Source organism: Anas platyrhynchos, chromosome 8 (genome assembly GCF_047663525.1).
Source record: "Anas platyrhynchos isolate ZD024472 breed Pekin duck chromosome 8, IASCAAS_PekinDuck_T2T, whole genome shotgun sequence".
Classification (NCBI taxonomy): domain Eukaryota; kingdom Metazoa; phylum Chordata; class Aves; order Anseriformes; family Anatidae; genus Anas; species Anas platyrhynchos.
The window spans coordinates 22,759,791-22,775,551 of record NC_092594.1 but is presented as its reverse complement, the minus strand read 5'-3'; the positions used below and the strand labels follow the sequence as shown (position 1 = coordinate 22,775,551).

Genomic DNA, 15,761 nt, shown 5'->3' with positions numbered 1-15,761 from the left:
TTCTGATTGCAAAGAATGGTGTAGAACACGACTGATGAGCCAGCTGGCAAGAAAAAGTGTTATATATCAAATCTGAAATACAAACACTGCTCATTATTAGGACCATGAAAAGCACGCATACAGAAAAATAAATACCCAAACTATTCAATGCACCTATGAGGCGGAAAGGTATTTTCACTCAAACAATAGTATGTTACTATGTAAGTAAAGGTCATTAAAAAAATGGATGACCAGATTAAAAATAAAATTTCTTGACATTTCTTTCTCATCAGTCATCTCTCTCAATACCTCCAAGGTCAATCTGTCCAATTTTAAACAGACGGTGAGATTATATAGGAATCTCTAGATTAATGAAGTTTTCTACATTACCAGAAATAACCAAAACGACATGCTCAATATCATATAATGTATTAGATGAGGTACTTAAAACAAGCACTTCACCTTTGATTAACGCTATTCTGCTCAGAGGCACTAAGCAGTGACATCAATAAAATCAGTGTCTGCTTTTTTTTTTTTTTTAATTATTTGCTCTAGGAACATAAAGCATGCACACACAGACATTTGTAGAAAAAATTACATTCAGAGTAATTCAATTTGGCTTTGCTCAATTTAACTTGGAGAAACTGTACCTTAAATCCACGTGTTGTTTGACAAAGGATTAGTAATTTATATTTCAAGTTATCTTAAGAGAAAAATTGTGAAGAATTTCTAGGTCTGAAGTAATGGTTTACACTCAGGCCAAGGCCTCAGGCTACCATGCATGTGATAATCATTTGACTAATTATGTTTTCAGAGAGCTTTCTACTTAAAAAAAAGCATTTTATATATCGCTTATAAGGCCAGCATAGTGGATAACACTCTACTGCTCTGTGCAGCTGATAATTAAACCTTATAAACCCTATTTAAGGCTCAAATTTACTAACACCATAGATGGGAGCTCACTTTGGAAGGCTCTGCTACAGAAAATACTTGCAGAATGAATTTAAAAAGTTATCTTTGTATCTTGTTCACCTGTCAATGCTCTCTTCCTGATTAAGGTAATGTTTCACATCAGTTAACATCATGGGAGGAAATAAAAAAATGCAATTATTTTTGCCTAACTGGGAAGAAAGTTAAACAATCACAGTTTTCTAATAGTTTTTTTTTTCTCTCCTTCAAAGCAGAACTTTTGAGACAAATTACTGATTTATGTGCACCCACAGAATTGTTTTCAATATTAAGCTTCTGTATGTGTTGACTGAAGAGACAAGTTTTACAAGCTGCAAATTGTACGTAGCTGTTCACATATGACAGTGTTTCAAATACTGACTTTCCCAAGGCATCATCCACGTCCCCTCGACTTGGTTCCTGACCCCGTACTCGTCCACGACAAGTTAAAGGCATGAGTTCATCAGCTGGATATGCATGCTCCTGAAGGGAAACAAAACAAACAAATGAAGTTATAACTGTCACAGCCATTCCAGGAAATTCTCAGAGCTTGTTAAAAGGAAGCCCAATGCTGCTGTGCTTCAGTAAAACCTGCATGACTAGCCAAAACCGATTAAACTGAACAGTATGATAGGACCTCTCTACCATCTCCCACAGAAGTCTGGAACAAATAATGGCACATCAAAAAAAATAAAACAAAAAAACAAACAACCCCAAAAGTCATAACCCCACCAATTACCTTGAAAAGTAGTTCTACTTTCTAAAGCAAGGTTCATATGACGCTTCCTATAATGTTCCTTAGGTGGAAGTCACCTCAAAGATGAGCTGAAGAACGAGTACTAATGCAGATGTTATTGAGTGACTGGTATTTCATGGAAAAATCAGGGGAATTAGATCTTAAAGTCACTTTGGAAACTTTGCCAAGTGAACACAAGCGATTCAGGGTCACAATCAGTACCTGATACGAGAACTCACTTGGAAAGTAAAACAGGAATTTGGTGAATCACTACACAAATCAGAACAAGAGATGACATTCACAAAAAGCTTAACGAAACTAACCCATTTACAAATTCAATGAAGTTTAAGAGTGAAGCATTACTAGATTTTTGGGAGAAGCAATGGTTACCCTTATACTTCTAGAAAAGCACAAGCAAGCTGTATCGTAACTCAATTTCTTGTCACTAAGGCAGAAATAACAGCAGCGGCACTGTTGCCAAAGTCAAGCCCACTGAACAAAACCCATTTCTACTTTCAGTCAAGTCAGTGTAAGTTTTGTAGGTTTTAACTACCACCAAAATGGGGTATCAGCTGAAATACACACAAATGCGTAACTCATCATTGTGCAACAGATGTTTACTGAAAAATCACAGAAGTGGACAATGACACTCAGAAAGATGAAACTTAAATATCCCTAAATCCAAAAATATGCATGGAAATGCTTCTCCATTAGAAGCCCAACACCAGCGAATTGGGACAGAGCTTCTACCTCTTGATTGCATCAGGAAGCCGGCTGGGGTACCGTGCTCTGCTGCTTTACTTTCAGCACAGCTAACTGACATGTGGCAGGTTAAAAAAAGTTCAATTACTGCAGCTGAAACTGCAAGTAAACACATTATAAATCTTTCCAAGTATACAGTACAAAAAATAATCTATATTCAAACACAACATAGGCAAATAAGGAACATTCTTCTATAAACAAACAGCTCTTACAGCAACTTCTTTTGAAACTGATGGCTTGTTTCCCCATCTACCACCTGGGTATTTCGGTTTTTGCATGACTTTGTTCTCAAGTTCAACTGCAAAAGCCAGAATCTGGATCATTTTAATATAGCTCAGATGTTTCTGAATATCTGTGCAAAGTATTCAGAAAAACAGGTTAAAGAAGTACATGACAAGAGCCATGTCAAAACTAAGATCTCTGGCTTAAATTATGGAGAAAAAAGGTGGCACTGAAAGAAGAAAACAGACTGTTTATCTTACAGTATCATAACGGACAAGAAGAGTTTTGAAAAAATAAAAGCTTGTGTAGTCTACCTAGAGCAGGAAAGGCTACTACAACAAGTGGTTTCCCAACTTTTAACTTCTCCCTTTCAGGTAACCTCAAAGGGAGCAGAAAGACACATTTAATATAAAATACAGCACATATTACGTACCGTAAACATACCTCAGAAAAATATTATACAAATGTAGCTTGAGAGATACTCTGGAATTTCTACACATTCTGATAGAAGCACTGATCAGATTTCCCAGTATCTGGGCTGTAAATTCAGTGCAGCATGGTACTTGAACAAAGCAAAAAGACACACTGCTGCTAGTGCTGCAAAGCAAGAAATGCCTCCACACCTGAAGTGACTGACATTTTCACATTTTCTTTCTGACAGGCAAGAATAAAACATCCCAATTATTATAAATATTGTCGAGGGACTGAAAATAACAACAGCTTTTTATTCAAAGCTCCTGTTAATATCTGGGAAAAAAAAAAACAAAACATCTGGGCAAAGGGGTTTCCCCTTTGTACATAAGGACAGATTTTCAGTCTTTCAGCTATTCAATTCTAAAATAAGTATTAACAGAAACAGAAAATCAGAACTTTTAACCTGGCTGTTTCAAAAGCAGCTGCAAAAAACACTTTATTTTCTTGCTGTCAGAATCAAGCCTGATACCCTAATCTTTTCTTCAGCATTGAACAAACAAGCCACATCTCTGTTTGTTCAGTGTTCCAGCATACGTGGCAAATAAATATCCTTCTGGTTCAGAGTTTCCAGGATAGCCAAAGTCATTCTCCTGAATCCAGAATTTTCTTGTGTCAGATGTAGCAAGACACCTACCTGTTTCTAGTCGATCACAATGAACAGGAGGAGCACAGATCCTTTCTACAGCCAACTTTTTATACAATGTTGCCAAATCCTTAAGAGTTTTTACTTCTGAATGTCATGAGAAAACCAAGCCAAGTGATTTTAACAGAACCAGGGCTCAAGTAACTAGTTACAAATCAACACCAAAATGCCAGATGTTTAACTGCTAAGGTGTCAAAAGCAGGAGCTCAGGAGTTCAGAAGGAAACTGTACCCATTTTGAAAATACTCTTGTCGTTTATTAATTCTGTACCACTCATGCAGTATATAAATGTGTAACTCACAAGCTTCCCCCCCCCCTTTGTTTTAAATGACAAAATCATGATACAGAAGTTGGGACACATGGCAAGATACTGTCAAAAAACTGTTGAGTTTGTCCTGCAGGAACTGGTGCAACTTAAAAGAGAGGTTTCTGTAACAGCCATAAAGAATATACAAAAAAAGATTGTTTCGTACAACTATGCAAGAATACATATTTGATATTACTCACATTTACAGCTTCTACTCAGAAATATATTATTTAGAGTATATCTGAAAGTAACTATCACTTGAGGAGTCAGTCCACTGAATAATTCCTTATGCTGTAGCACATCAAGCCTAAGCTAACCTACTTCAAAGTTGATTAGATTGCAAAATGGCTTCACGTACCCAGAACGTGACGACACATAAACAGAAAAGTTACAAACCATATTAGAAGAAACCTTGGTAAGTGTGGCTTGCTGCCATATGACAATCACATACCCAGAAGAGGGTACAATGCACAAACAAGACACCTTGTAAAAGGCAAAACCTACCAAATTGTATCTAGCATGTCTTCCTACAACAAAAATACTTAATTTTAGCCACAAAATAGGATCGTTTTGTATTCTCCAGAATCAGGTAACAGATTCTCTCAACCTTCCTGTTTTCACTGTTGTTAAGAGTCTGGAACTACAGACCCAAGAGTTTAATGAAGATGAAAACTGCTCATAACCTGATGGGAGAGAAGCCAGTCTGAGGAAGCATCAGGCAGAGATTAACAGTTACAGCTAGCAATTCCTAGCCAGCATTCTGAAATCCATTGTAACTCTCCTGACACTGCTCCTCCTGAAAGATTTGTTCAATTCCGTTTAAAGAGTATATGGATGCTCTTATTTATTTTAGTGTTATTTTCCGCAATACCTTCCTGCTATTTCTCTAGAACATCAAGTACTGTACCCTGCTTTCTCTTCCAGGTCAGCAATAACAATTCCAAAAACAATTCAACAAACAGGTATTTTCCTTACCATATAATTGCTGTACGCATGATCAAACATTTCCAGCACTTGGTTTCTAAAAAACAAAACAAAAAGTAAAGAGAACAGCATTGGTGGTCTGCATCACAATGTCCTTTACCATGCTATCTTAGAACAGCAAGATGTGCTACCATAATCTCAGTCTCAGTAAGTAACAGCTCCTCTACTAGTGTACTCTATTCAAGTAAATGAAATAAAGCAAAACAGTTTTCCCTAATCTGGCTGCTATTTGGCTTTTCCTTTGCCTAACACAAAATTAAGTATTTGGCATGTGGGGACTCTCAGCCTCCTGTGCTTCCTCTTCAATAGCTGTAGATGTCACTAACACGTTACAGGCAGAGACGGGACACGCTCCTTGCTCAGCAAAAGCCAGCATAGAGTTATGTTCATCCTGTAATCACCCACACTAAAACCAACTGACAGAGCATTAAATTCTGATCTGTGATTCAGATAAGTGATGAGATACATATCTTCCTTGCATTAGGAGTCTTGGCAAGCACACAGTAAAGAAAATCCTCAAAGATACATTTCCTGCATGTTTTTGAGAAGCAGTCAAGGTGAGGAGCACTGCCATATAGAACAGGGCTGCCTTCCCCAGAGTGCACCACTTCCATTTGTACCTAATTGTTTTACTGAGTACCTACCCATGCTAATTTCTAAGCTAACAGCTACATAACTCAGTCTCCGCTGATAAAACCAGACCCAAGAAACTTGGGTCTGGTTCAATGTCTTGGGTCTAGTTCAATGACTTGAAACGAAGCAGAGGTTTGCACTCCTCCAGTGAGCCAAGCCATCAAAAAAAAGGACAAGATGCCTTTTCCTGGTATGTCGGAGGCTTCACCCGGCCTGCAGTGCTGGTACCTGCTGCGGCATTCAAGCACCAGCTCCACCAAGCACAGCAGGCTGACCTGCGATTTAGCACACACAAGACTTCTCACAGCTTTTAGCTCTCTACATGCAACTTGCTTTTACAAGACGCTTTCTGAAAGGACTTCTGTGACTGACATAACCTTGTCCTGGAGCAGAGGCACGGCTTACCTGCAGTAAATGACCCAGCTGAGAGCCCCCAGACACGAACAGTGGCAAGACTGCTTGCACACACCAGGGGCATCAGGTGCATAAAGTTGAATTTATGAACACAAAAAATTTAAACCGAAGGGGGAAGTTTAAACTCATTAAGTAGTGACACGAGGAAAGCACACAACATATGTACCCTGAGAACCCAAGATGCAGAGGCCAACTAACTGTAAGCATTACCAAAGTTAAATATCTGCTTAGGTCAAGTGATATTAAAATAACTGAAAGTCTCCACAGTGCTTTCCCTACACATATTGCATCATTATTCTCTGCAAATGACCAGTTGATGTGAACACAATGACAGTGAAGCTGCTTTGGCAATAAATGAAGATCATGCTAAGCTTGATTAAAGGTCTGTCTAAAAAACCAAACTACTTCATGCAGTGCAATACATTGCCACCTACATTGTAGTCTTTATCATGCAACTAAAAGCCATATTAAAAACCAATCAGCTTTCTACACATACACAAAAAGAACCTATGGTTCTAATGTAGAATGTCAAGGCTCACAGGAAGAGATAACCCATCTAAAATTGCTGTACCTTACTGAATGATTCATACAAACATAAACAAGCTCCCAGTTGTGATTTTCCTTGGCTTCGTTATCTGTGCTTTGATTGAGACATATTCTGGGCCTCTTGCACAGAATTTTATTAAGATTGTTTTGCAGCACAGCCTGAGGCCAGCTGGGCGCTGGCACAGTCTGCCCAGAGTCCTGGTCACAGCCCCGAGCCCGCAGGAGCTGAGGACGCGCTCGGGCACCGCTCTCAGACACGGGGTCTGCTTGTGAGGGGCCCTGTGCGCAGCCAGGAGTTGGGCTCGGCGACCCCCTCGCGGGTCCTCTCCAACCTGGGCTCCACTGCGGACCAGGGACGGCTGCAACCTGCCTTCAGCCGACGAAGCGGGCAGAACCACGCCAAACTCCCCTCTTCATCGCTCCCACCCCCCGCGGTGCCCAGGTGCGGCCGCGAGGCGCCCGCCCGGCCGGCACACGGGGGGGGGACGCTCCCCTCCGCCCGCCGCCAGCCGCAGGGCCCCGGGCGGCAGCGGCAAGCCCCGAGGCGGAGGGCCGGAGCCGGCCAGGGCCCGCCGGCAGCGCCCGCGGCCCCGTCCCCTCCCCGCCCCGCGCTCACCCCAGCCGCCGCTTCTCCTCCTTGCTCATGGCCCCGGCTCCCGGCGCGGCCGCCAGCACAGAGGAGGCGGAGAGGAGGCCGAGCGCCAGCAGCCTCCACGGCCGCCTCCAGCGAGGCCCCCGCTCGCCGCCGCCGCCGCCCTGGCAGCCCGCAGCTCCGCTCATGGCCGCGGCCGCCCGCCCGCTGCCGCTAGGCCCAGGCCCGGCCCCGGCCCATCCCGCCCCTGGCGGCGCGGCGGCCGCGGCTCCCGGCGGCGGGGCCCGGCCCGGCCCGGCCCTCCCGCGGCGTAGCCAAGGGAACGGCCTCGCGCCGCCGCTTCCGGGTTCGGCCCCGCCCCAGCGGGCCAATGGGAGCGGGCCGCGGCGGCGTGAGGGCGCCGGGGCCACGTGACCGCGGCAGGCGCGAGAGGCGACGTGGACAAAAGGGTGGGGAGAGGCGGGGCCGGACTACGACTCCCGGCGTGCTTCGCGCGTGTACTGCTGCCGCTCCGCAGCGGGCGGCTGCCGCGCGGTTGCCGGGAGATGTAGTTCAGCGCCGCCCCGCGCCGTGACCCGGCCCAGAACCGCCCCGCTGGCGGCGGAGTGGGCGTTGTTCCCCTCAGCAGCGCCGTGCGAAGCGGCCTGCCCGCCGCCATGCCCCGTGCCCCTGCAGGGCTCCCGACAGACACAGGGCAGGAGCTCCTGCCAGACACGGGCCCGGGTTACCGGCCGCTGGCCTCGGCGTTGCTGTCACCCCGACGCCATCCCCACACCTGCTGTCAGCCCAAGGCCATCACCCTGATCCGGGCCTGCCGTAGGAATAACTCAAAAACGGCTGTGATGGGAGTGTTCATGCTAAATATTTCTTGTACTGTGGCTGTACAGATGTCCCTAATTCATGTTGGTCATAAACAGCTGGTGTAGAGCACAGCTGCTTTTGCAGAGCAACCGTCGCCGTCCTGCCATCCGCTTGTGCACACATCTTCATAAAAAAGTCATGTCCCCTGTTCCGTGACATTGCTAAAAGAGACTGCCACTGCCCAACTAACACACATAAACTTGAAGTCACTTAATGTTTAGTACCAATTAGAAATAGCTAATGATTTGTTAAATAAAAATAAATAATAAAACGAAGAAAAACAAAAGAAATAAAAAGCTAACAGTGAAATAACTAAGTAATTTTGCATGAAGGAGGAAACTATTCGAAAGTACTTTTGCAAGGAAAACATACGTGACATTAATGTTTGTACACCGCACTACAGCTTCTGGAATAAATAGGAGTTGCATTTATTTTACAACAGTGACACTCCACTCTGTCAAGTTACTCAACATGTTCCACACTCAGGCAGTAATATTTGCCTGTTCCTCCAGTATCCATTCTCTGTTAGTATTATAGCAGATTTTGATTGCATTAAATAACAGACTTTACACAGGTTGTTAAATGCCAACAAATATTATGCTCTCTGGAGTTTGTTATTTCTTCCCGTGTCTTCATGAATGCAGATCCCTCAGTCCTTTGCTCACTGTGATTATTATTAATCTTGCTGTCCTGTACAGCCTTATATTTATTCAGAAAGAGTCAGAAACCCCAGATCAAATGTGTAAGGTGCCCTACAGTGACCTCTGAAGTGCAGTCTTTATCTCTAAAGCCCAATTTGTTACAATGCTGTTTTTCATTTCCAAGCTTTTCTGTGCACAGTCTTTATATTGTGTGTGCAAATAATGCTTGTAAGCCACTTTGTGCATAGATCACAATTTGATGTGGATGATAGTATGCTGGCTATGAAAGCAACAAGTCTCATTTTAATTACTGCTTTTGAAACTTGATTCTGCCTTCCAAAATCTAAGCACAAGTGAATAGCCCTTAGCTGATTTTTGCTTCACTTAACTTCTCTATTAGAAATTATATGCAATCATCATAATATTTCACAATTATTGCAATTTATGATGTAATTTACACACCTAGAAAGCCCTACAAAAGTAAGTAACTCAAGTCAGTAAGAATGTGAATGGCAGGACTCCTAATATTTGGTATTAGATAGCTGTAAGTGAATATATTTTATGGTGGGAAGTAAAACATAAGGATGCTGCCTTATGGTTATAGTTATTGTAAACATTCTCATCTTTCCCGTCTATAAAATAAAATAAAATAAAATAACCGTAAAGTGCTCTGGAAGGCTAAATAACCGAGAAGGACAGAGTTGGACTGAGAAACGTGCTCCCATTTTTTCCCCTTTTTAAATATAGCAATAAGAAAAAAAATCAGAAAAGTCACTTGTCTTTAATACCTGTCAAAACTTCATAATAATTATGTTATCAGTTTGCAGAGTTTGCTCAAAGTGTGGCTTTGGAGCAACCTACTAAATTAACTATCGTGTTCTGTTTAACTACTAATGGTTTTATTTATTTCCCATATACTGCATGCAAATACTAAAAGCATCTGTGAATAGCAACGTATGTACCAACCATCTAAGACTCATAACAGTACTGTCAAATCCATGCATTTCAAAATCATGAGCCACTCCCCAGTTAAAACACCTAAGAAGTTAAGTCTTAAGTTGTTAAAATAACTTTATAGACAGGGGTGAATTGCTTTTGAAGCATTCAGTGGTGATATTTTCAAACTTTTCTATAACCATAATAGGCAGCAAATTTTAAGTGAAAGATGAGGTTTCCCAACAGCAATCCGATTTTAAGCAGTGAGGGCTTTAACTGAAAGGAAACCTATCACCTATCACTCAGGAAGAGATCTGTGATAAAACTGCAAGCTGGTAATACCACAGTACAGCCCGTTTCCTCTAGCTCCAATTCAAGTAAGTATTCATGATTAAACAGGGATTACTGAAGCAAATAAATCCTATAGGGCTGGGCTGAAAAACACTTCTTACTCTTCAGGGTTTTGCTGTACATAACTACCTTCCCTGTTTTCTTCTGTGAAAATATCTTGTACTTCTGAGCTTGTTATTTCCGTATGTGAAGATGATTCATCTTCTGGCTTCCCTTTGCCCTCACCAGGCTCAACACCTCCTGTGACTTGTATGGCACTAACCTCTCCCTGATCCACCACCAAAGAAACCGGCACATCTATCAGTCCCGTTCTTGGCTTTTCTGTATTCAAAATAGGCACTTGTGCTGTGTCTGGATTTTCAGCAGGATTATGAAAAAAGCTCTCAGTCCCTACCTCCACTGGGACAGCATGACTATCCTCTGCTCCTCCTCCATTCCTATCTAATCTTTTGTCTTCAGATACATTTTCAGTGTGTTCTTCTGGCTGCAATCTGTCACTGTCACAGTCTTCCGCACCTGTGTACCAAACACTTTGCTTCATCTCAACTTCTGATTTTACCACTTGAGGTGTATCTGAGATTTCCACCAGCCATTCTACTTGTGCCGTACTGCAGCCCGCCTTGGACACATTCACTAAATTCTTACCACCTGTCCCCAAACTAGATGAAGGTGGTCGGTCCTCCTTGAACTCCGTGCTTTCCGCTGCATCTTTATTCATCATCATCTGTCTTACTTCTGTTTCTGCCGCAGCTATTTTGCTTATCTCATTCCCTTCATGCTCTTGCAACTTTAAAATCTCACCTTCACAAATCTCTTTTATATTCTCAGGTGGAGTATCTGCTGGTAATTCAACTACTGCCATCAGCAAATTCCTTATCTCATTCACATCATCAGGGGATTTACAACTCTTTTCTTCTGACTTGCTTTCTTTCTCAGAATCCTCCCCAAAACCTCCTTTCCCTGTGTTTTCATCCTGACAAGTAACCCTCATGTCAATACTCACTCCTGTGCCTTTATTTTCTTTTTTACTTTCCTCTTCAAGCCCTGTTCCTACTGCATTTTCACTCTGTGATAATTCTTCTGTAATCCCTTTTTCTACCTTGATTTTCATTTCGTCATTTCCTAAAATCTCTGCTTCTACTACATTATCATGTGGGGAAGTCAGCTTGATCTCAACAACTTCTTCCTGTACTTTGCTTTCTTTTTCAGTGCCACCATCAAACGCTGCATCCGTTGCTGTTTTGTTCTCAGAAGTTGCCTTCTCCTCTACTGCTTCTTCATGTACCTTAAGTTCTTTTTCAGGGCTGATTCCAAAATCTCTGAATGCATTTTCAGTCTCCAAAGCTACTTTTTCCTCCACAACTTCTTGTTTTGTAGTAAGCTCTGTCTTAGTGTCCCCTACGAAGTCTTTTTTCACCATGTCTTCCTTCTCCAAAGCAATATTTTCCTCTGGAACTTTTTGTTTCATAACGGTAGCTGCAAGGGACTCCTGTTTCTCACTGATATCTGTAATGATCACTTCTTCATTTTTGCTTGCCTGATTACCAGCCATATTAACAGAAATGACTGCCTCTTTGTCTGATGGTTTGCTATCATCGTGATCCTTCTCCCAGGAAATCTTTTCAGTCACAATGAGCGTCTCCTCACTTTGAGTGTCAGTATCTGACATCTCTACTCTGGCAGTGGAAGGCTTCTTAGCAGGAGTGGTTTGTGCTGATCCCGAAGGGGTCTTCAGGTCAGTTAAACTGGACACACTTTCACAGGGCAAGTTCAAGTTATCTTCAAAGAGGTTGTGCTTCTTCAGAATGGCAGCTTCTTTTATCACTAAATAAAACAGAAAACGGTTTGGAAAGACTGACAGAAGTACACCAAAGAAGGTACACTATTTCCCCGAGTTTCTAATGTCATATATATTGATATTACAAACAATAGTAATTTTCATTTTCAACTTGTTTTCAGTTTATCTTTATTGGGGAGGGGGGAGAATTTTCTCTCTTTTCATTAATGGAACTTCAGTATTAACCTAAACTTGTAATTGCAGTAACACAAAAGTACCAGAGGGCCTGCAGTGCACAAAGGTAATGTTTAAATGCAGAAGTGATTACACTGGATACATGAACAAATGTGTGCTTATTACATTAATTATTATACTGATATTTTGGAACAGTTGTGCCACAAAAGGCCACTGGGTAACACAGAAGCTTGTCTTTATCTAGCATGTAGATAGGCAGACAGATCCAGAGAGATACAAATATTTTATGTATCTTTATATACCATCTGGCATGGTTTCATTTTCTGGCACACAAGCAGAGACATCTGCCCGGTGTACTGCATTTGCATCAAGAATGTATGGGAAACTGCACCTGGCAGTATATTTCATTTGGGGAAATTCATTTTCACTGCCATTAGATGTCACCAGGCCTTTACAAATAAGAGCATAATTTCACTCCTGGGCCCAGGAAATCAAGATAAAATGAAGGTTACATTTTGTCAGAAATATGCTGATGCCACGCTGTAATTTTGACTTTCCCAAGCTTAGTGATGTCACTACATGAATTTAAATTTTAGGGCTTGCCACACATCTTCAGTGAGCTGAATCCAAACAGTAGCACTGTAATTCTTTGGCAAAGCTGGGACCTGGCTCAGAGACTGCCAGGACCAATAGCTCACCACCAGCCAATGGCCAAAATGCTATTACTGTCACTTCTAGAGTATCCTCACCTTTCAGGGTTTCTTCAAGCAGTGTCTGATATAAAATCTCTTCATACACATTCTCTACTTGGATCACGCTAGTGTAATCAGCAAAAATGAACTGCTCATATTTCTGCAGCTCCTGTGCAGACACAGAAGAAAGGAACAGATGCATAAAAACACAGCAATTTCAGAGATTTTTGAATGTCCTACTTCAGTAGAGCATCTGCATCTACCAGGTCATGCAATGCTTCTTTTGAACTATGAGTAAATGAAGTATATATTTTCACAATTCATTATGCACTTACCAAACACTGTTCTTACACTACAATTACATTTAGAAGCACTATAGATCACTGTCATCTGCACTGTAATAAACAATTCTGAAATAAAGAGTTGGTGAGGAAATGCCTCACTCACTGTTTGTCCAAGGAGGCAAATCCACAGTGAGCATGGGAGATCCAGGGTTTGGTTTTGTTTTTTTTAATAGGTGTGTAACATATTCAGCTTACTGAATTATATGTAGTAGGCTATATCTATGCAATAAGTGAGTCATGATCACTAGGAAGCAGCTTGGTGGTCCATAAAAAGAAAACAAAGTGACTGCTGCCCATTTCTAAAAGGGATACCTACAGACTAACATCTGGTGGATTTAAGTCTTTAATGTCAAGTGTTTAAGGCCAGGTTGGGTGGGGCTTTAAGAAACCTGGTCCAGTGAAAGGTGTCCTTGCCTCTCACTTCTGCATAGGTACAAATTCAAAAGTTTTCTGGGATGTTTGCACCACCACTGCTTCCTCTGGCCCTGTATGGCAGACACTAGATAGGACTCCACACTCTATATTTAAGGGGATGAAATAGTTTTGTTTCCTTGCTCACCCCTGTGCATGAACACCATGTCTTGAAGGCACTACTGACACACAGCAAAGAGTTACTACAACTGTTACTCTGGGGATATGGTAGTATGTAGAATGACGTAGAGAGGAGAGTGATTTTAAATACATTTTTCAAAGTCCTGAGTTCGAATGATCTGTACTCAAAGATTTACAAGCATAACTTGAATAAACGCTTGGTTTTACACTTGCTTTTTAAACCAAAACAAGCTAGAGAGACTCAGCAAGAGCCTCAGGGAACTGATGAACATCAGGGAAACAAAAGGGCAGGGATGGGTTAGGGTAGTCATCTTCCATCAGCTACAATGAAAATGCAAGTGAATGTGCGTGGTCTGCAAGAAAAGAAAGGACTAATTAATTTGAGGCAAGGTGAACAGCATTCCAGCTGGCCCCTCATGCGCCACACTGATAACATCTGCAGCTGGTGTTTGCAGAGTACTACCCTACCAGAATGATTAAGGACAACAGAGACAGTCCCTGTATGTTTGTTTCCTGACTGCTGACACAATTGCTTCAATTTAAAATCACTGAATACCAGCCCATGGCCCGTCTGCTTGTTGCTCCTGCTGCCCAAACAAGCTCTTGGCTTTGAAGGAGGTTGTGAGCAGAGGCTGTGTACAGTCACAGTGGTGCCTCTGGGTGCTGCCCTCTCCAAATGATCAAATTTCAGCTTGCAGCAGGGATGCCGAACACAGGGACAAACTCAGAACCTAAACTGGCAACTGTCATATAGAGAGAGGAGTTCAGTTTGAGGGGACTTCAGATCACTAGGGAAGAAGCAAAATGGGGATGGGCAATGGTCTGCAGCTATCTCTGAGGAAGCAAGCTGTATATGCAGCTTCCATGTGTCCCAAAATCTTAAATCCATTCCACATCTTGTACCATGCTACTACATCAATCCACAAATTGGCAAATATAAACATATTTTGTCCAAATAGGCATGAGAGAAAACAGCTTTACACAGTTTAAGATTTATAGTCAAGGTGTTAATCCTTTCTTGCCTTTTACTACTGTTGTTTTGTGTTTCTTGTTTTACTCACAGAGCAGTAATGTAACCTACTGGTTTGCATGTTGAAGCCAGTGTCTTCTGCATTGTGGGCAAAGTAATCTGTACTAGTGCTTCTTGAAATATCTTCTTCCGGATAGTGCTGCTGTCATAATCATATTGCTGTTAAAGACAGACAAGAAGAGAAGCAAGTCCACACATGTTTGGCGTTATTAATCATTCACAGGAGGAACTGGCTCTTGTTAACCTGTAACTGGTGACAGGGAAATACCAAGGGATACTGTATAATTGGTACATTCAGGGGTTTCAATTCCAGTGCAGCTTTTGGAAAAATACTCTGAGATCAGAGAGATTTCTGGTATCTCTTTCTCTCTCTCTCTTTTTTTTTTTTTTTTTTTTTTGTCTGAGCTAGAAACAGCCTCATGCTTGCTCTCTCCAGGTATTTTAGCACTGATGGGAAATGAATTCTAGGGGCAGGCTGATTGTAAACTAATATAAAATTATTTACTCAGATCCACAGCATCATTTCCAGTTGATTTAATAGTAATTAAAATGACTGCACATGTAAATACTCTTATAATTGTTTGCCCAGAACTTGGTTTTACCCCCAAAATGAGCAGCTTTGCTAAGTGCCACCAAATCAGCATTTCCCACCAGACAGTAAGAGGTATCTTCTTTCAAATACTCAGGTAAATTCACGTAAGAGATGCTCTCTTTAGGTTTCTTAAAAGGCAGAACACAAGATCTTACTGCACAAAAGCTTAGCATTTACCTTCAGTACTCTCAGTTTGACTTTTTCAATGGTTGTTGCAACTTTCGCTGAGTCTGCTTGGTGACTTGGAGAGAACAACTGCTCAAAAGTATAAACTGCATTTTCCATCAGCTAAGAATAATAATAAAAAATATATTTTAAAGACAACTAGCACAAAATGTCTACATACATAAAGAATATCTTGCCCAAAGTCATGCAGTTTTCCTGCTGCTTCTAATATGAACCACTGCCTCTGATATTTTCTTCTTCCATCTAGATACAGGCCTTTATGAAAGCTTACAAACAATAGCCAACTCTAAAAGGGCTTCTGTGAATTCACGGCTGACATAGTAGGAAAACCATCCCTTATCACTGAACACCTCTTGAGAAATGC

At 41.8% G+C, this 15,761-nt stretch overlaps 2 protein-coding genes across 3 annotated transcripts in view; both read right to left on the bottom strand.

Moving 5' to 3' along the window:
- Positions 1 to 7,575, bottom strand: part of LOC101793431 (ER degradation-enhancing alpha-mannosidase-like protein 3) — a 31,158-nt gene extending 23,583 nt beyond the window's left edge. Inside the window, exons 1-3 of one of the 2 annotated variants that reach the window (XM_027463649.3) lie at positions 7,265 to 7,575; positions 5,047 to 5,092; positions 1,310 to 1,410 (exon numbers count right to left, since the gene is read on the bottom strand). In XM_027463649.3, the coding sequence (XP_027319450.1) occupies positions 1,310 to 1,410; positions 5,047 to 5,092; positions 7,265 to 7,428 (311 nt within the window). In that variant the 5' untranslated portion in view covers positions 7,429 to 7,575. The remainder of the gene's footprint in view (positions 1 to 1,309; positions 1,411 to 5,046; positions 5,093 to 7,264) is intronic. The other variant, XM_027463651.3, reaches the window with a different exon arrangement.
- A 930-nt stretch (positions 7,576 to 8,505) lies between these two features.
- On the bottom strand, positions 8,506 to 15,531 carry LOC140003007 (uncharacterized). Its single transcript, XM_072041573.1, has 4 exons — positions 15,389 to 15,531; positions 14,671 to 14,778; positions 12,751 to 12,862; positions 8,506 to 11,853 (listed from the first exon to the last, which is right to left on the bottom strand). The coding sequence occupies exons 1-4, from the start codon at positions 15,494 to 15,496 to the stop codon at positions 10,127 to 10,129; spliced, it is 2,055 nt and encodes a 684-aa protein (XP_071897674.1). The 5' UTR covers positions 15,497 to 15,531; the 3' UTR covers positions 8,506 to 10,126.
- Positions 15,532 to 15,761: the final 230 nt, after the last annotated feature.